Source organism: Balaenoptera acutorostrata, chromosome 16 (assembly GCF_949987535.1).
Source record: "Balaenoptera acutorostrata chromosome 16, mBalAcu1.1, whole genome shotgun sequence".
Taxonomy (NCBI): Eukaryota; Metazoa; Chordata; class Mammalia; order Artiodactyla; family Balaenopteridae; genus Balaenoptera; species Balaenoptera acutorostrata.
The window spans coordinates 2,624,534-2,644,345 of record NC_080079.1 but is presented as its reverse complement, the minus strand read 5'-3'; the positions used below and the strand labels follow the sequence as shown (position 1 = coordinate 2,644,345).

Below are 19,812 nucleotides of genomic sequence, written 5' to 3'. Positions count from 1 at the left end.
TTCCTTTCTCCGTGTAACATATTTTTCAATGTGTTTTCTTCCTGGGTTTTCAGATTTTTTTGTAGTCAAGGGGGATTATATTTGAATTTGGAATTCTGTAAAACTGAAGGGTTTTTCAGTTGGGTATGAGGATAGACTTAAATATATCTTTGCCAAGATAATTTTATAAGAAAATAGTTGATAGATATATACTGAGATTCCTGAGAATTTCACTGACAGTTTATTAATTGCTATTCTGTCTGTTCATACTGTCAATTTTTAGAAAATCTTCTGTAGCATAATAAAAAAAAGTATGTGAAAAGCAGCTCCCTTTTTTTCCCTTTGTTTTGTGCTTATATACCTTCATTTGCAACATTTTATTTCTATTCCTATGGTCACTTCATCACAGTACCATGTCTAAAAAGTAAATACTAACATGAATAGTAGTAACGCATATACAGTCATTTTTCACAAACGTTGTGCCTTGACTACATAAACCTAGTTTCCATCTTTCTTTCCTAAGGGTCTCAAAATAGAGTTAATTTACGTGGCTAGTAGTTGAGGTGGATGAATATTCAGAACCACTTCATGTGAGCTGAGTATTGACTCAAGAAATATCATTAACTTGAAAATTCATCCGAAAGATTCTCAGGACCTTGCAAGTTGTTATATTTCTGTCTGTGTTTAATATAACAAGATTCTAGCAGTACAAAAACAATTCAGGCGGTCCTTGGACAGGTTTCTTTGCTAATAGATTTGATCTGCATCAGTATTTGCTTATTTCTAAAGCTACTATATTTTTAAAACCTGCGTTTTATGGATTTACAGGTCCCTCCTTGTAGTCCATTTCTGGGCACCATGGGCTCCACAGTGTGCTCAGATGAACGACGTGATGGCAGAGCTAGCCAGAGAGCACCCCCAGGTTTCATTTGTGAAGGTACTGTGTTTTCAGTGTCATGTCTTTTAAGAATTTAATTCTGATTTATGGGTTAGACTACATTTTATTAACATATAAGGGAGGACTGGTGTGGGATTCCTCATGTTCATAGCTGGTGTTGGGATCACAGTAGATTATTCCTAAACATCTTAAAATGGTTTTGCATTTTTCAAATACCGAGTGGTGTAAAACTCACCACACTTTCCCTGACACATGCTTGGTTGGGAGGACAGGATGGCAGTCGGGGGAGTGTCTACGTGGGCAAAAAGCAGATGAGATCATTCATTGTGGGGAATTGTGGTTTTAATATAGTAAAGATAGTAACAAGACTTACTTCATTGAAAAGCTAGGTGTGACATGGAAAGTGATTCAAGAAAGGGTGTGTGAAGGCCGCTGTAGGGACCGGGAGAGTAGGAAGAGGTTGCTCTTGGGGCCGGGGAGGTGCAGACCTGCAGGAGAAACTGAGTTCTTCTGACCTGCCAGGAAGCAGAGGAAAAGGAAGCCAGTCTCTCCCTTGCTGCCTTTTTTTTTTTTTACCCCGTTGTGCATGCTCTGCGTTCCTAGTATCTTTCTTGGGTAGGTAGTACTAGGAAAGTGAGAGTTGTGACTGGATTAGCTCACTTGGTTTAATAAGCACATTTAACGTTATCAGTCAGGACTTAGTACTCATTTAGGCAGCAGGGCCAAAATAGGAGCTGAATATCTTAGAAATGAAATTTGGGGAAGGGAGAAAGCTGAATCCTTAGTATTTAAAAAAGCAGACAGGAAACCAAAGCTTTATTTTTATTTTTATTTTTTAAAAATTTATTTATTTTTGGCTGCATTGGGTCTTTGCTGCTGCGCGCGGGCTTTTCTCTAGTTGGGGCAAGCCGCTGCTTCTCTTCGTTGCGGTGCGCGGGCTTCTCATTGCGGTGGCTTCTCTTGTTGCAGAGCACGGGCTCTAGGCATGTGGGCTTCAGTAGTTGTGGCACGTGGGGCTCAGTAGTTGTGGCTCGCGGGCTCTAGAGCGCAGGCTCAGTAGTTGTGGCGCACGGGCTTAGTTGCTCCGTGGCATGTGGGATCTTCCCGGACCAGGGCTCGAACCCATGTCCCCTGCATTGGCAGGCGGATTCTTAACCACTGCGCCACCAGGGAAGCCCAAAGCCTTATTTTTTAAAACCAGGGTTTGTGAGTTCAGAGGATATGTTGGCAAGTATACCTGTATATGGGGTTAAAAGTGACATCAACTGTATTGCTTGTATGCCGCTTTTTATGTAAACTGAAGACCCAGAATTCTGACATACTAATCCATTTGTATAGTGAGTGATATAATTTTCAGACAGTTTCTATATAAATAAGTGTGCTTTGAATAGGTATTGCACTTAGATGGTTCAGAAATCAAAACAATATAAAAAGATGCACATTGAGAAGGTCCGCCCCACTCCTTCCGCTGTCAGCCCTGTTGTCCCGTAAGCAGCTGCTTGTATTAATTGTGTATGAATCCTTCCAGTGTTCTTTATGCAGATAGAGCAAGTATGACTATAGTGGTTAGCTTTTTAAAATTTAAGGACTGAATTAAAATTCCAATGAAATGTGGAATGAAACCTTAGAATGTAACCCTAAAATGTCCAATATAAATAATGGAAGGGAACATTAAAACTGCATGTTTGGTCAGTGATAAAAGATAATGATTACAAGTGAAATGAATGATTAAACATTCAATCATAAGATTAATCAAGATGATGGTAATTGTTGTAAGTCTGCTTTTATGTGTATAATGTTACTGGTTTAAGTAGCACATTGTTCTTAGCTGCCATTTGAATGATTTATTTAAAGTGACTATAGAATTACTTCTCACATTGGTATCAAACTTGGCAGTGAGACTTTAAGTTGTTCAAGTGCTTAAGTGTCTCAGCAAGCCAAGGGTTGGGAAGCCCTTATCTGTTGGGGATACCTGAACCCAACTGCACCTGCCATTCACGGAGAGGGTGACAGGGCTAGGTGGGTAGTTTGCCCAGGTCGTTACTTTCTGCAAATTCACTCTGTGGCATAGTTTTTCTTACTTAGACATCCTCAGAGGTAAAGATCATTTGCATGGAATTTGGAAGGTAGGTACTTTTAAAGGCCACAGTGCTGAACAATAGTCAGCCCAGGAGAGGTAAAATATTTGAGAGATCTCTTGGCATTTCCCAGTAAGAGAGGCATGTGGTTCATTTCAAAACAGCTTTCTCAGTGAGAGCTTTGTGAAGCTTCTAGGGTATAGAATTGATGTTCTTCTACCCTCTGTTTCTTTTGATTTCTTGGTCTTTTTTTTTTTTTTAAATGACTGCCATCATTAGGCATTTTTGACTTGACGTACAAGAGGTTAGTTCGTTCTATGACTTAGGTTTACAGAATCATTATATAGATGGTTTTAAACACTTATGTTTTTAATAGTTTGATTGTAAAGGTTTGTGATCATCAACAATTCCTTATTTTGTAGAAGATAGTGAAATAATACCGGAGAAAAGCTAGCATACATTTTTGGTCCCAGTAGTTTGTGCTCATTGGAATAGGTTGCCGAAAGGCAAGGTTTTCACGTATATTGCATCTGAATCCCCTCCCTTCCTGGACTGATGATATGGTAATAAAGTACCTGTGCTCCTTCCTGGGGCCATGCTTAGGCCGCCTGCTGGTTGCACTCACCTGCATCGGCTGCCATGTCCAGTCAGGTCCCGGAGCTGTGTCCCACCCTGATGTTCTCACACCTCCAGGGGCACGGGGGAGATCCATGAGTTATTTCTGTTGCTCGAAGTCTCACAGAAACCTTCGTTTGTTCAGAATAAAATTAACCAGCTAATTAAAATATCAAGTGCCTTTGCTTTTCAAATTATGTAAAGTCAGTTTGTTAGCACTTTAAAATGGGAATACATGTTTATCATTAAATCAAATTGTTTGGTAGATAGACTATTTCAAGATAGTTTCTGGTAGGGGGGTGGGAAGGAGGAAGAATAGTATTGGGTCATGAAATTGGGTACCACTAGTCATATTCATGGTCCAAGTCAAATCCATCTCTTAATAGGAGTGGCAATTTATTTTAAAAATTTTGTAGTTGATTTTATTTATTTTTTAAGTAAAGATTGTGTGTATTTAAGGTGTACAACATGATGATTTAAATCAAATCCATTTTGTGTGAAGTCTTTCTTGTGTACCTCCGTGGCTTTTTTTTTTTTTTTTTCCCCCTCTTTCCTCTCTCTCTGAACTTAGTCTGTGCCATTGTTTGGACTGTTAGTCGGGGAATATCTTGTATCTTCATCTGCTCTGTCGTTTCGTTCCCGTTTTGTTGGCTTCTTGACTAGATGGTGGGATACTTGAGGTAGGGACCTTTACCTTACCGTGTTTTGTTGTTGTTTGTTCATTTTTGTTTTTGTTTTAAATTGCTTTCCTTTGTGCAGGTGGGAGCAGAGAATATTGATCAGTTTATTTGGCATCTTAGAGAGCATGTGTAGGATTCCATTTTTTAGGAACTCTAAGATGTCTCTCAGATAATTCTAGTAGAATTGTTAAATCTTAAAAATATCCTAGTTTTAATCGATGCTGTCTTGGTAATAAAAAAATACCACAATTAACATAGTTTATTAGCTGTTTCTGGGCTAAGTTTGGCAAAGTCTTAAAAAAAAAGTTATCAGAAATGTTAATTTAAATACTATTTTGAAATTTATATTTGACTATATGACAAATAAAGAATTTGATTTTGAAAATTTTTCCTTTTGTATCTTGTCACAGGGCAGAAAGAAGCCCTGTAGGAGGTATAACAGAATGTCCTGGAATGTCAGGTGGTTTTGTTTGTTTGCTTGTTTTATTGAAATATAGCTGATTTATACTGGAATGTTGAATTTCATCATTCTGGCCTTAACCTTGGAGGCTCATTGCCACCACTGGCAAGTAGTCATTCCCATTTTGGCTTAGGAATAGTGACCACTGTCAGTTCAATATTCTGTTCAAAATTTATTTCTTGAATACTTAATTATACGCCACACAGTATGCTAGTTACTGGGAATGTGGAACAGTAAAGGTACAGACAGTAAATGGGTAACACATAGTACCAAGGTAATTTCAGGTGGTAGTAAGTTCAGGAAAAGAAATGAATAGGCAGGCTATGAAAGATGGGGACTTGGGTGGGTGGGGTGCTTTATTTAGGTTGGGCTGAAAAGGTGTATCTAATAAGTGAGAGTTAAAAAATGAGAAGGTGGCAGTCATTGGAAGAGCTGGGAGAGAGCTTTTAGGTAGAGGCTTAGCAAGTACAGACTTTAGAGGATCAGCACTTGGCCAGTGGGGCTGGAGGGTAGTGAAGGAGGAGAGGCTCTGACATGAAGTTGCAGAGGTAGGCAAGGGCCGAGTGGCCTTGTGGGCAGTGGTCAAGTTTTGGTTTTATTCCAAGTGCAGTGGAGGTGACACAGTCTGATTCCTAAGTCGATTACCGTGGCTGCCATGTGGAGAATGGTTTGAGGGGGTTAGGGTGCAGACTAGAAGCAGGTATACTAGTTAGGAGGCTGTTTCACTGGGCCAGGTGAGAGATGCCTTGGACACCAGTGGGGAGGATGTTGAAATAATGTCGTGGTCTGAGTCGGCTTATATTTTGGAGGGGGGGCACCCAGGAGACCTGCTGATGGATTGGATGTCAGGGGTGAAGGAAATAAGTTGAGTCAAGGTTGTCTCCTTTTTGATTCGAGCAAGTAGATGGCTTAAATGAGATAGGGATGCCCTGGGGAGCAACAGGTTTAGTGGGAGATATCCAATAGGGATCTGAGTGCAGATGTCGAGTGTGTGGCTTGGAGGTGAGAGGAGCGGTCTGGCCTGGAGAGAACTTGGGTGGCAGTACCATACTGGTGCTCCTTAGAGCCAGGGGGTCGTATGAGACCGCTCTAGGAAAATGAGTGTAGGTAAGAGGAGCAGACTCAGGACCAAGTCCTGGGATGTGCAGCCATGCAGTGGTCGGCCAGGGGTGAAGGAAGAAGCCAGAGGCTCAGTCTGAGAGTTGGAGGAAAAGAAACCACAGAAAGCCAAGGGAAGGGTGTCAGAGAAAGTGGGTGTGGTCATCCTTACTGAATGATACTGAAAGGTCAGTAAAATGAAGAAAAAAGGCGTAACCATTGGATCCGGTCAAGTGGCAGCAGGGCCTCGGAGAGTGGAGTGAGACTCTGGAGCCAGACTGTTCCACCGCCCAACAGTGTTGTACTCTCGACCCTGTTACCTAGCCGCTTTAGGTTCCGGTTTCTTCCGAAAGACAGCACCTATTGTGACGATTAAGTGAACTCAGTGCCTGAACGTACTTAGAACGGTGTTAGCCATTATCATCACGATGGTCAGTGGTGACCCTGGTAAATTGAAGGAGATGATGCAGAATTCCCTTCCTCTGGACTCATCTTGCTTTAGTAACACCTCCCTGCCCTCCTCCCCCTTCTCCACAGACACAGAGCACGCTGCGTGGGGAGGGTCCAAGTTTGAGATTCACGGTATAGGAAGCACGTGGTTCCCCCAGAGGCCTTCCGGCTGGGAATCCATTCTGGAAATATTCGTGTCTGTTTTGTCCTGAAGTCATGTATAAGTCCTGTCTTTGAAATTTGATTATTTCTTGTTTGATTGTTGTAGTAGAAAAGCTAACCATAGTATAGTGAAAAAAGCATAGGCTTTGTAGTCAAACAAACATGGGTTTGTTTCTCAGCCCTGCTGCTTATTAACTGTGTCTGGAGTGACCTCTTTACCTGGCCCCTGTGAAGCTGAGATGAGTACATGCCCCACACTTCCCGGGCTGTGGCAGGTCTAGGCGCTCTCATGTGAAGGCACGTCGTGGTTTAGGCACAGAGCAGGCCTCCAAGGGAGGTATTAGCTCTTACTGGCCATCTTTGGTCTCTCTGGAATGCCGAAGAAAATGAAGATTAAAAATTTTTAGTATTTATACATTTATCTTCTACTTCCATTGTTATTAACGGTTATGTTGTTGTACATCCAACGGAAATATTTCCGAAGAGTTTTAGTGTTGTGAAGGTTTCGGACTTCAGGTGCCCTTGATATTCTGGGGAATGGCTTTGCCTTTAATGGTGCTCCTGGCCCGGGCTCAGGAGGATTTGCCTGTCACCGTTGCCTTTGTCTTATTAAGATCTCGTCTTCTGGGAGCTCATTTAAGGGAGGCACGTGTAGCGATCCTCCTGGCTTCAGCAGGAATTTCAAGAGCATCATTTGCTTCCCAGCAGAGTTGTCAGTAAGGGACCCTACTGGAAACCAGCGGGAATATGAGAAGAGATCAAGTTTCAAAAGCATGTAGGAACTTGATTTTATGAGTCAGGATGCTGCTTGTTTTGTTCTGGTTTAAAACTCTGTTACCTTGTTTCTGCTTAGTGTTGCCTGGTTTTTGACTTGTATTACTTTTCTGTTAGAATCCAGGAGTGCCAGCGAGGGGGGGCGGTCTTCACTGAGCCTGGCCCAGTCAGTGCCCAGTGTGTGGCGGGCACTCACCAGATGCTAGCCGGAAGACAGATAGTGACGCGCTGCCTTTGGCATCACCTTTGTGCTCTTCTTCGGTCTGAGTGTGGAACTGTATGAAGGAATATGGCACAGAAGTTTCTTAGACTTTAGAAAGAGTCTCTTCTAAATAGCTGTCTCCGAATGCTTTACCTTCTCTTTGTTCTTTTTTCAGTTTTATTGGACAGTTGACATCGACTTTAAAATGTATATAATTTTTCACATTGGAGAATGCAAATAATTTAAGATTGTTTCAAAAGGGCGTTGTAAAGAAATGAGCATTAAGGTGGTAAAAGAGCACCGAAGGGCGTATGGGCTGGAGACACGCGCCAAAGACAGACGGCTGCTTCCCGCTTTGTCACTGCCGCCCATTTGATGGGCTAGGGCTCCAGACAAAAATAGTGTCTCCAGCCCGGTGAGGGTCTTTCACTCCTGGAAGAATGCAGTGTATATAGTTTAAACTCTTTAACAGTAGAATTTATCAATAAATTTTACTTCCTACAGGTGTAGTGTGAATTTAGATTCTTATTGGTTTTCAGAGTTTATATTACATTGACAGTCCTGTGAGGGAAAGGTACAATGTATCTCAGTTTTTCTCAAAGTATGCAGTTTAGAAAGTCCACATAAAAAGCTTGAGGTAATTGTGTTCTAATTATTTAGAAAGGATGTTACTAAATAATGTTTAAGTTTATGTATCAGATACCACATCAGATCTTGTTGAAGGGCTTCAAGGAAATTATCGAATAGAATGTGGTCATCTTATTTAAAATGCATTTAAATGTATGAATAGACCCAGAAGCAAGTAACCTAGCAAGATATCTGCCTTGGGTCCAGCAGCCTTGCAGGAGTTAAAAGTGAAATTTATCAGACATCAATAGTTTATTGAAGAAATACTCCTTTTTGCTTCATAATTTGCAGAAGGCTGCAACTGTCAGTCATGATGTACTGCCTCTTGAAATTAGTCAATAGAGCAAACAGCAAGAATTGCTGTGGGCAGAAAATAAGCACTGTAATCATGACATAACTGGGGTCAGTGATTTATGGATTTCAATATAGTCGTAGCTGCATATGATTGAAAATTTACTAGGTCACTAGTGCACCAAAAATTTTATTCACAGCCTCCAGGCATCTTTTGAAATGTGCAACAAAATAAAAACCTCTGAACCTGTTTTGATATCGCAGACTCAGTGGATGACATGCCAGCCCAGTGAGTCTCATTTAAATGTAAATGTGTCATAAACTTTTGTACCATACTCTTTAAAAAACATCAACTACTTGAAGGGATAATGCATGTGAAACTGATTTACGTATTGAAGTAGTAAAAAAGGATCTTTTTATAATCACGCTTAAATTCTTTTATTTTAAAGTTGGAAGCTGAAGCTGTTCCTGAAGTATCTGAAAAATATGAAATTAGTTCTGTTCCCACCTTTCTGTTTTTCAAGGTAAGGATAAAGATGGCAGAAGAGATCGTCTATGTGCAGTGGGCCACGGGGCTATCTGTGTTGGTTCCTTTGCCCTCTCCCCTGCTCCCTGAACATGAGGCATTTGCTTGCTCCTGGCTTTGCCCTTTCTTCTTGTAGTCTCATCGTTTGCTTGCCCTTAGGGGTCCTGGAAAAGGGGCATGGACTGTGGAGGTCCAGCCACCAGGATTGGAGAAAATTCCAGATACGTGGTTGTAAACCCAGAATGTTCCCTGAGTTGGGTCAGAAGTTGGTTGTTTGGGGCATGTGCCTGGACGTAATGAAACATCTGGCTGGTTCTGGTTTGATTAATGACTCCTTTAGGAAGTGGGTGCACTTCAGTGCTTCAGGGTACCCCTGGGTGTTAGCATAGTCCCCCAAGTACCTCATTTATACTTAAGAGTAGATTTGATCCCAGCGAGGGTGGGGAAATCCTTTCTGACCTGGTTTGAGAAGTAGTGCCGCTTTCCTAGTATGTTCCCAAAAAGGAAAAAAGAAAACAATTATTTATTTCTAAAATTGAGATGCATAGCAGGTAATCTGTAATCAGATTTTTAAAAAACTTTTCCAGTGATAATGTTGACCTCTTTAAAAACTGGCTAGAACTATGGATTTGTGCTCGTTGTAATTTTAGAGCCTAAAAATATAGAGATTGGTGAAGAAATGCACACATACTCTAAATGACTCTTTTAACTTTAGAATTCTCAGAAAATGGATCGATTAGATGGTGCCCACGCCCCAGAGTTGACTAAAAAGGTTCAGCGACATGCGTCTAGCGGCTCCTTCCCACCCAGTGGTAATGAGCACCCGAAGGAAGACCTCACCCTTCGCCTGAAGAAGTTAACTCACGCTGCCCCCTGCATGTTGTTCATGAAGGGAACTCCTCAGGAGCCGCGCTGTGGTAAGGGGCTGCCCTGAGGATACTCACCGGGAGGGGCGCAGCTGAGGCGACGCGCTCTGTGCAGGCTGCGCCGTATATCTGATACTTGTGTTCAGACACCCTTAGAAGAGTGGGAAACGTTATAACTCCCAGGGGAGTCTATAATTAGGTGTGAGAACTCGTTTGCGGTGTAGACTCGGAGAATGTTGGAACCAAAAGGCATCTTGGAAATCATCTGATTCAAAATCTTTGTTGTCTACTGCCTAAGTCCCAGTGAAGGTGACTCGCTCGGGTCACTGGGTAGCAGAGTTGGGATTAGGTTCCGGCTGCCAGACTGCTGTCTGCATTAATGGGCTTTTGGGCTGTTCAGTTAATTCTGCTCTTAACACTTACCTCTCTTTCTTGGCAGCCTCCTTTTATTCACATAGTCCAGATTCAGCAGTTTGAAAATGTACAGAATTGCAGTAGTGTTCCTATGTCTACCCGGTGTACTTCTGCCTTCCCTGTTGTCTCTCAGCGTCTGATGACTGTATTATTCACCCACTGATGTCAATTCCAATTTCTAGCTGCACATAATTTAAAGATTCCCAATTCTGTGGCTTAGAGTCACTCTTATTGTCTTACCACAGGTATGCTTGGAATTTTGTCCTTGAGTAAGTCTCAGAGTTATTTGGCCCCTCTGGTATTGGGGTTACGTTGTTTTCTTTTTACTGTGCCTTGTACAACATTATTATGCTGCATAAGGAAGAGCATTTAATGCCTTTTGGTGATGCGTGTTTGTTTCAACTGCACAGGAGGGATTTATTAAGATAGGTGGCAGGAAAGTTGAGTGTGTTATTGATATGATTACTGCATGTCCAGTGTGACTTCATAATATAGCCAAGCTTCCAATATAAAGTTAATTGTAAATTCTTCCCTGTATAGTTAGCGAATTACATATTAAAGTATGAAACAGTCTAGTTTTAAACGTAAAGTTTCATGATGAATTCTATCTTAGGAAGGTAAAGAAATGGTTCCTTTTTCTCTCAGTTATGCTTGAAAATTTTCCTTGCCAGTATTTCCATGTCAGATACCTGTTGTTTGTGTATTGAAAGGCTACCTTAGTCTATACTAGAGTTAACCAAAGATAGCAACAGATAGTCTCTGTGTTTTGGTTGTTTGTTTTTAATGGACGTTGCAACTGGTTCACTTTCTCCCATCAGGCATGAAAATCATTTCTGGTACTTTATGTGGTGACCTAATAACAGGGACTTAAATCAGTCCAGTGGATTTTTTTTAATACCTTCATTGAAGCCTGAAGTGCTGTAGAACTGGTTGTAAGATGTGGAGGAACCGGTGGGACAGGTTATACACAGGAAACCTACAGTAAAACAAGTAGAATATTATTTCCTTTGGGAATGAACAGTAGTGTTCTCTTAATCGTTTCTGAATAATAACCTAATGAAATTGGCAGGTGGTAAAAACTGAAGCTTAGGGAAGGTATTCTGAGGCAGCAGAGGGGAAGGTGATAGGTATACTGGAAAGCCTCGCAGACTAGATGTCACGACTGGTGAGCTGCAGTCCTAACTGCCCCTATGCCTGCCACCTGCCTTGATAACTTGAGGTACAAATCAGTTACCTTCCGTGTGACTTCACTTCTTCCTTGGTGGTGTTGGGGGTTGGAGCCAGTCTTGGAGAGCCTTTTCAATTCAGATGTTGTATGATGACTCAAATAAATTAGAATTATACTTAGAAATAATCATTTTTCTGCTTACCTTTTACTTCATTAGACTGGATTTATGATGTATTTCTAGCCATTTTTATGTTAACCGTCTGAGTGGCATTTGGAAGACTGTACAAATAACGAGGTAGAATAAAAAAGAAACTTTGAAACATTTCAGAGCAATAGGAAAAACTGTATTATAGACATTTAGATAAATACTTGGGGAATTAAAAAAAGATTTTTTAGATACATATTATAAACAGAGTTTCATTCCGTACAAGTACTTATTTTATTGTTTATAGTTTTTATAACTACACTTTAATAGGCTTTTCTGTTTCCCAGTATTTTGGTTTCTGTTACATCATGTCTTTCTATCACATAGAGTAAATAGATTATTTTAGAGTTTTGGTATTCTTTGAAAAAACATCTACTTTAGGATGAATTGGGAGTCTTTTATTGTGACTGTGCCCTGCTGCTTCCTTCACTGATGCTGCTCTGATTCTGTTTGTCCTTTTCTGTGTGCACTGCTACACAAACTGTCTTTATCTTCAAACTGTTCTCTTACAGGAATGTACAAGACTTTCACCCTCTTCCTTTCTGAGCCTGTTTAGTGGACAATTGTTTTTGCTTTTCTGGTGGTATGTTAGAGATGAGGCGTAGGCAGAGCCTCCTTTATAAAAGAATGGCCATCAGTGCTCATGAGCTCAAGTGGCTGGTATTTCCATATTTTGCACAGAATTCACTTTGAAAGCACTACCGTCAGTAACACACATTACTCCCTTTGGACACCCTTTGTGGAGTAGAGCTACACTTGATTTTTCATTAGTGGGCCCCCACCTTGCTTTCAGTTAATCAGAAAAACATGAATGAATAACATTTAAATTTTACATCAAGGAGACCTTGAAAGCCATTTCAGGGTCTGCCCTGGAATCTACTTGGAGTCAGCCCAGCCCCTGCACATTGCACATCTCTGTCTTCTCGACCTTCACTTTTGGGCTGTACCTAGAGAATGGTATGATGTATTAGGAGCCTGACATGTTGATAGGGTCTCAGTCGTCAAAGAATTAGATTATCCTTATTCTGTGCTGCTCAGGAGGACAGGAAAGAGAGGGCTCTCATGTTTTAGGATGATTTTCAAGAAGAGCTGAGATGTACATCTTTTTAAACAGAATGATGAATCCTTCAACATGCAGGTTTATCAAGTTATTTGGGAATTCTTGTATCTATTTCTGCTAACAAAGCTTTTAGCAAAGCAAAAGGTATTTGAACCACAGTGCAGAAATTTCTCCTGCAGTGAGAGTCATCTAACTGGGTTTTACTTTTTAAATCAGACACAGAAACATTGCAGGTTCCGCAGTGTTCTTTAGGGTCTCGTTGTTGTTACGTAGTGGGGCGGTTAGGCTCCTTATTCCTGTCTTCTGTCATGAGCAGAAATGATTGTGGGTAGAAATGGTGGTTCTGGGACAGTTAAATGTGGTTTTTCTATTTTTAAATATTTTTATTGCATGCATGCATTTTTCCTAAAAAAAGTGGGTGTAAACATTTTGTTATTAGAATAAAGCCTTCTCACTATTTTATCCTTAAGCATAACATTCCAGTCTGCCACTTTAACCCTTAAAAATGAAACTCTACCAATCAATCTTTCTAGTCTGCATGTAATTGCCTGAAGCAAAAATAAAGCTTTTTCTCAGCCAGTTACAGTAGAAATGAGTTAATATATTGGCAACAGAATAACCATCAGCAATCAGCCGTTAGCTGTTTACTAATGAACTCCCAGATGAATGAAAAATTTCAGAATCAGTGTTTTACTTCAGGCTGTACATGAACTTAACACTTCAGTTGTAGGAAAAGCAACTTATGTGCTCTAGAAATAAATACTGGTGCTTCATCTCAATGAACGGCAGATCTAAAAATGTCTGGGGCCAGTAATAGATCCATGTTTTAATAGTAAAAGTGCTTTTTGCATGACATCAGGTAAAGCCTATTCGTACAATTAATTTTATACTGAATTTCATGGTTTGATTTTATTTAAAAATAATTGCAGATGCTGTTAAATCTTCCAGGAATTTTGAATTTGAAGAATAGGTTATTTTCCAGCAGATTACGACTGTGTTTGAAAAGAAGAATGATGGAATGTGAAAGAGTAGAGTACAGAGTATTGAAAAACAATCGGGAAGAATTAGCTTATAGAAAGAAAAATACTCTCTTTTCAGACAAGACTAATAGGTTTATAAAAGACTGATATTCACACTCTTATTCTTCAGTACTAATGTCATAATAAGAAAATGATGTCAAAGTACAGAACAAAAAAAAGTATAATAAAATCATGGAACATATGATTGTCACTACAGTGTGGTAAAAATAAAATCACATTACATACTTTGGGGAATGTAAATAGTTTTAGAAAAGAAACTGTCAAGTTATGACACGAGATGAGAAAGAATACCAGCAGTCTACTGACAGTTCATATATAACAACAGAGAAGATGGCTTTGAAATTCAATGTGCTGTATCCATTTTAGACTAAAAGAGAACACATTGCTTCTTGATTTTTAATTTATTCCGTTTAGGGATGGTAAAAATTGAGAACTATTGAAATGGGTACACAGGAAGTAGTGAAAGGGCAGTAGAAAGCAAACAGAATTGGGTTTCCAAGTATGGTCAAGTAGTAGTTAAAAATAACAATTATAGAGCTTTTTCCTCCACCCGGTGTTGATTCTCGCAGATTCACAGAACCGCAGAGCTGGGAGGGACTGTCTGGGCGTCCACGTCAGTCCCCTGATTGGTGGGAAAGTGCAGGGAGGCGGAGGGGGCTGCCCAGGCCTGAACTGTGCCTCCCCTTGGTGAACGGAGCCCGTGCCGGGGCTTGAGGCCTCTGCTTTTTGGCCAGTACTGTTCCTCCTACAACAAAATACCTCATACTGAAGAGGAGCTGCGGTAAACAAACATACTTTGTTTTTGTTTAAACTCACGAGTACTTTAAAAAGTTAAGCCATACCTGAACATGTGATGTGGTTCAAGGTCAGAGAAGGGGTTCTTGGAGTTTGTTTCCTCCTTACATACTATTCAGCCATGCTAATTAAATCATTGGTAAAATAGAGGCAGACATCTACGTTCAGTAGATAATATGTAATCTGAATTAATTTAAAATTGTGTGTATTTGAGAGAGAGAAATTAAGTTCTTGATTTTCTTTTTCTGTATGCAGGTTTCAGCAAGCAGATGGTGGAAATTCTTAACAAACATAATATTCAGTTTAGCAGTTTCGATATCTTCTCAGATGAAGAAGTTCGTCAGGGCCTCAAAACCTATTCCAATTGGCCGACCTATCCCCAGCTCTATGTTTCTGGAGAGCTCATAGGAGGACTTGATATAATTAAGGTTAGACTTGAGAAGACTGTACCTTATAAAGAATTTTCATATTTAAGCATACTTTTATAAGTGCTGTATTAAATCTGAAGTATAAATTTCTTAAGGCTCTACCTTTATGAATATGAATCTGAAATAAATACAAAGTATTTCTGATGAGGTGATTCATTAATATTTTGTATTATGGCATGACCAAGGAGATTTATGTTATAATAAATGTTTCTTAAACTTACATGTATGTTTATTTTAGGAGCTAGAAGCATCTAAAGAACTGGATACAATTTGCCCCAAAGCCCCCAAGTTAGAGGAAAGGTAAGCGTTTTAAAAGTTTGTCTGCTATTCTTTTAAAAACATTTTTAAATTTTCAGTTTTTGCATTACTCTTTCTATGTAGAAATCAGAGATCTGCTTTTGTATGCCAAAGTCATAATTGTGTCGTTTGCAAACTAGTCATGCAGACTTGGGAAGGTCTGATTTGGATTGGAGAAAATTTTGTACCAATTTAATGATTATGTAGAGGATAGTCTTTGTTTTATAGAAACGTCATTGTCACCATGGAACGACCAAATTTTAGTTCTCTCCATTTCGGAGCTGGGATCCAGTTGTCTTGGTGTTCAGGTTTTAGTAGCGGTTCCTGCTCACAGCCTAAAGCTGGCTTACTTGTGTTTTCTTCTGTTGCTGTCACTGTCCTGGTAGAACACTGTGAGAAGTGGTTGAGTGTGGAAAGCAGATGCTGTGCATGGAGTTCGTGTGTAAACACTTGGGGGATTTCTCACTGCCTTTAGAAGAACTGTGGTAATTTAAACATTTGAGGAGATTTTAGAGCTGTAAAATCTCTTTGTTTTATGAAGGATCTCAATCTGCTTTCAGAGACTTTATCTTATAGAAAGTTTGGGCTTTAGCCTGTAGGAAGACTTAAAGTTAGGATTTTAAATGTAATAAATATTAATTAATGTAGAAGATTAAAAAGCAATTTATTTTGAAATACAGCAGCATATCAGCCATTCATAGTCGGGGCTTGACTTTGTAAGGTAAAACTTCTGTTGTAATTTTCTTATTTAACATTTTGAGATTTTCTAAAAGTGTTTAATAATAAACACCTCATTTATCTGTTTTTGATTAATGAAGTAATCCTCATAGTTTGCATATATGTCGAGCTGACCTTTAAGTGCCACATTTTCTCAAATGATTTACACCCTTTACTACCTTTTAGGTAAGAAAGTGCTGCTCCTAGTTCCTTTGATACTCTAGTGCCTTCAGTTGGGTTTCTGCTGTACGGCCTGGGGGCCACGGAGGCTGTGTGGCCTCAGAAGACTGCTGTGCTTTTTCTAATTTCTTTTTACAGATACACTTGTATTTGCTTTCCGTTTATTTTCCTCTGTGTTGAATACACTTTTGCTGTTGTTTTTGTCCCTGTCTTCATCAGACCTTCTCTCTCTTTTCCTGATGTGCTGTGTTTGTATCTCCTGTGGTTTCAGACACCAGAAGATAACTGGCTAGAATTACATAGAAAGTAATATCCAGTATATTTTGAGTAAAAATTTAAAGGGCTCCTGGAAAGCAGAGTGCAGGAACCTGAGTTCCTGGGCTTGGCCATGTCTCTGTGGGTGGGACAGAGGGACCTGTTTGGTTTCCTGGATCCCGGTAGTTGGGTCTCCAGGTGCATGATTGGGGTCTTTCTGAGAATTAGCTGATTGTACCACATGAAAGTGTATGAGACGTAGCTTTGTGCATGATTTGTGTGTCTCGTTTGTGATACCTTTTTCCTCTGAGGAGATTTGGAGCCATGAATGATCCAGAGCACGTGGAAGGAGGAGAACACGGTGCTGTGACCACCATTGTCCACTGGGGCCTAGAGGCCCTTCAGCAGCCCGTTGTCCTGATGCGGACTGTTTCTGGACTCTAGCTACATGCAGATGGTTAGCATTCCTGACAGCAAGTTAGATCATGAGGTTTGAAAGATGGTATAAAGTACCAAACATAAAGTCAAGACGAGAGCATTTGATTTTAGCAGCTGGTGTTGGTTGGTGCTCCAAGATTTAGCGCTTCTCCCTGCAGGTGGGACCTTATGGGCGTGAAGAGTGTAGAGCCATGTGGGCCTCATGATGGGAAAGGGACACACACGTCTAGTTCTGGAAATTCTGGGTGGGCTCAGTCTATAGGTCCCTTACTGAACAATTCCTTACTGAGTTGGTTATTATTATTTTTTTAGTTCTGTGAGCTGATGGGCTTAAATTGCAACTTGAAGGCACATTCATTGCCTTAAAAAGCCATATTGTGTTTTACAGTGGCTCAGGGAGACAGTGAAATAAAGGAAAATGTCAGTGCGTTTGCTTGTTTAATGCCACTCAAAGCTGTGGACTCTCATCCTGCTATCTCTCAAAGATGTACGCTGCTCATGAAGCGGAGTGAAAGTGGTGTTTAATAATTTAGCTGAGCCGTTTTATATCAATTTTCTCTCTTCAGGCTCAAAGTACTGACAAATAAAGCTTCTGTGATGCTCTTTATGAAAGGAAACAAACAGGTAAAGAACTCAAAAATGGTTTTATTTGTAATTTATTTTGAATGGTTTTATTTGTAATTTCTTTTGATGTTAACATCTGCAACAAGGGGACACTTAAATCTTTTTTTCCTGGCTTTAGCTAATGAAGCTGTAGTGGTAGCAGGAAGTTATCCAGGCGTCAGTTGGTGCTTATGGAGATCAAACAAAGTGATCTACATTTTGCTTGACTTTATCATCAAATCTCAGTGGGGTGCATTTCTTCCTGCTGCCAAACTTTGTCAGCTAACGTGGTCAGCACTGTTAACACTGGACTGGTTCTGTTAGCTGCTGTCGCCTCCTGGAGTGTGCAGTTTGGTTCTCTACTTCCCGAGTTACACCTTTTATTTTTCTTCTTGGTGGTTATTTAAAGCAGATTTTTATCCTTTTTTTCCTGGAGGCATAAATTCTGGGAACAGAGTCATTAGTGCAGTTAAGGTGTTTATGTGGTGCCGGGTCTTTCCCACAGGATTGGGAGTTGGAATCCTGGGGTGTGAAAAAAACTGTAAGATTTTTCCATAACCTCGGAAAAGTTTGGTGCTCTATAGTGTGAAGGTAGATTTAAAAAGTAGGAGTGGAAGTCCAGTTGGGAGTAGGAAAACAATGACCCCAATCATTGCAGAAAGGTGGAGTTGAGGCCGTCTGAGTGAAATAGAGAAGGGGCAGCAGAAGCCTCAGGGTTTAACTCGGGACCTTTCTGACCACAAAGGTTATAATGTTAGAGCACGGCTCATCTCCAGTGGTTACAAACCGAGGTTTGTAAGTCTAGGGGCCGTGCGTCTGGGACGACGTCTGGATGGGTCAGTCCTGACGGTGCAGGTCTCATTCCTCTGACGGCTCTTGATGTGAAGAGGCCCTGGGAGGTGGCCGCCTTCTGCAGGTGCTATCCCCCTTGACAGAGCATTAGATACAACCATGCTCGTGGGCTGTGTGGGAAATGCAGTGCATCCTAAAATTTGTTTTTTTCTAAATTTAGGAAGCTAAGTGTGGCTTCAGCAGACAGATTCTGGAAATACTAAATAGTACTGGGTAAGTAAATCTTGTTTTCAAATGGTATATTTTAAGAAATTCTAACTTTTCAGTTCTGCCACTGATGCTTTTCAGTTGTTATATCTGTTCATATATTTTTATCTATTTATTTTTGCTATAACATTTTGCGAATGCTTTAGCTTAGACCACAATAGAATTTTCTGGCCAGTGTCCAACCTGTCGGTAACATAGAGGTATTCTGGCAATCATCAGAATAACTCTTTGTCTACTTTCCCAGAGGAAAGTTGATAACTGAGTTCTTACCATGCATAAAGATATTTTAGGGAAAGTGTATTATAGACTTTTAATTTTCTTTAAAAAAATATTCTAGTTTCCAAATAGTTCATGAAACTGATAGGATACATATTAAGATCCATTATCTGGATCTGAGAAATAGGGTAGATTACATTGCAGAGCTCATGCTTTTGCTGTCCTTAGTGATGGAGCTGCCAGGTAAGAAAATTGTAATTGAGTTTTGTGGTTAAAAACCAAACCACTTGGGACTTCCCTGGTGGCGCAGTGGTTAAGAATCCGCCTGCCAGTGCAGGGGACATGGGTTCAAGCCCTGGTCCTGGAAGGTCCCACAGGCCGCGGAGCAGCTAAGCCCGTGAGCCACAACTACTGAGCCTGCGCTCTAGATCCCGTGTGCCACAACTACTGAGCCCACGTGCCACAACTACTGAAGCCCACACGCTTAGAGCCCGTGCTCCTCAACAAGAGAAGCCACCGCAATGAGAAGCCCGTGCTCGCTGCAACCAGAGAAAGCCCGTGCGCAGCAACGAAGACCCAACACAGCCAGAAATAAATAAATAAAATAAATAAATTTATTAAAAAAAAACGAAAACAAAGAAAACACCAAACCACTTGTTTGGAGATACTTAGCACATGTTTTATGGGGTTGTCAAATGTTTCTGCTTATTTTTCTTCCTTATTATTTCTCAACTGCTTCTTTTCAGTATTGTAAGGATCCTAACCGTAGCTCTAAATAGAGTAGCCGACCCTGTGAAGTGACATGGAAAGTCATCTCCGAAGCATTTGGGCATTCGTGGGCAGGGTGGAGTAGCACAGGTTCAAATACAACTTTAGGGACCAAAGGAGAAACACAGTGTTCTCTTCAAATGATTGTGACATTTCACAGAGGAGAGTCTAGTCGCTTTTGTCCTGTGGCCTCCAGCTGCCTCGTTTCCACCCTGCCCTAGGATGCAGGAGAGGCCGGCTTGGCTTTGGTCGTTTTTTTACGCCCCCTTTCTCTGTCTTCCCTCTGCCACAGCTCCCAGTGAGTTGCCCTCAGGCCACCTCTCCCTAGTGCCAGTGTGTCCCCTCAGATCCTGAGGCCAGGGTAGGACAACCCTAGGTCCATCACCGCTCAAGTATTTGGTGGAAAGTCTCCATAACTTTACTTTGTGTCCCATGTCTGTCTAACCCTGATTGGATTGGAAGC

General features: G+C 40.7%; 1 protein-coding gene across 1 annotated transcript in view; it reads left to right on the top strand.

Moving 5' to 3' along the window:
• The window catches only part of GLRX3 (glutaredoxin 3), a 30,874-nt gene that overhangs the window by 5,205 nt on the left and 5,857 nt on the right, over positions 1 to 19,812 (top strand). Inside the window, exons 2-8 of the mRNA XM_057530878.1 lie at positions 808 to 916; positions 8,764 to 8,838; positions 9,556 to 9,757; positions 14,644 to 14,816; positions 15,055 to 15,116; positions 17,270 to 17,327; positions 18,319 to 18,371. Of these exons, the coding sequence (XP_057386861.1) occupies positions 808 to 916; positions 8,764 to 8,838; positions 9,556 to 9,757; positions 14,644 to 14,816; positions 15,055 to 15,116; positions 17,270 to 17,327; positions 18,319 to 18,371 (732 nt within the window). The remainder of the gene's footprint in view (positions 1 to 807; positions 917 to 8,763; positions 8,839 to 9,555; positions 9,758 to 14,643; positions 14,817 to 15,054; positions 15,117 to 17,269; positions 17,328 to 18,318; positions 18,372 to 19,812) is intronic.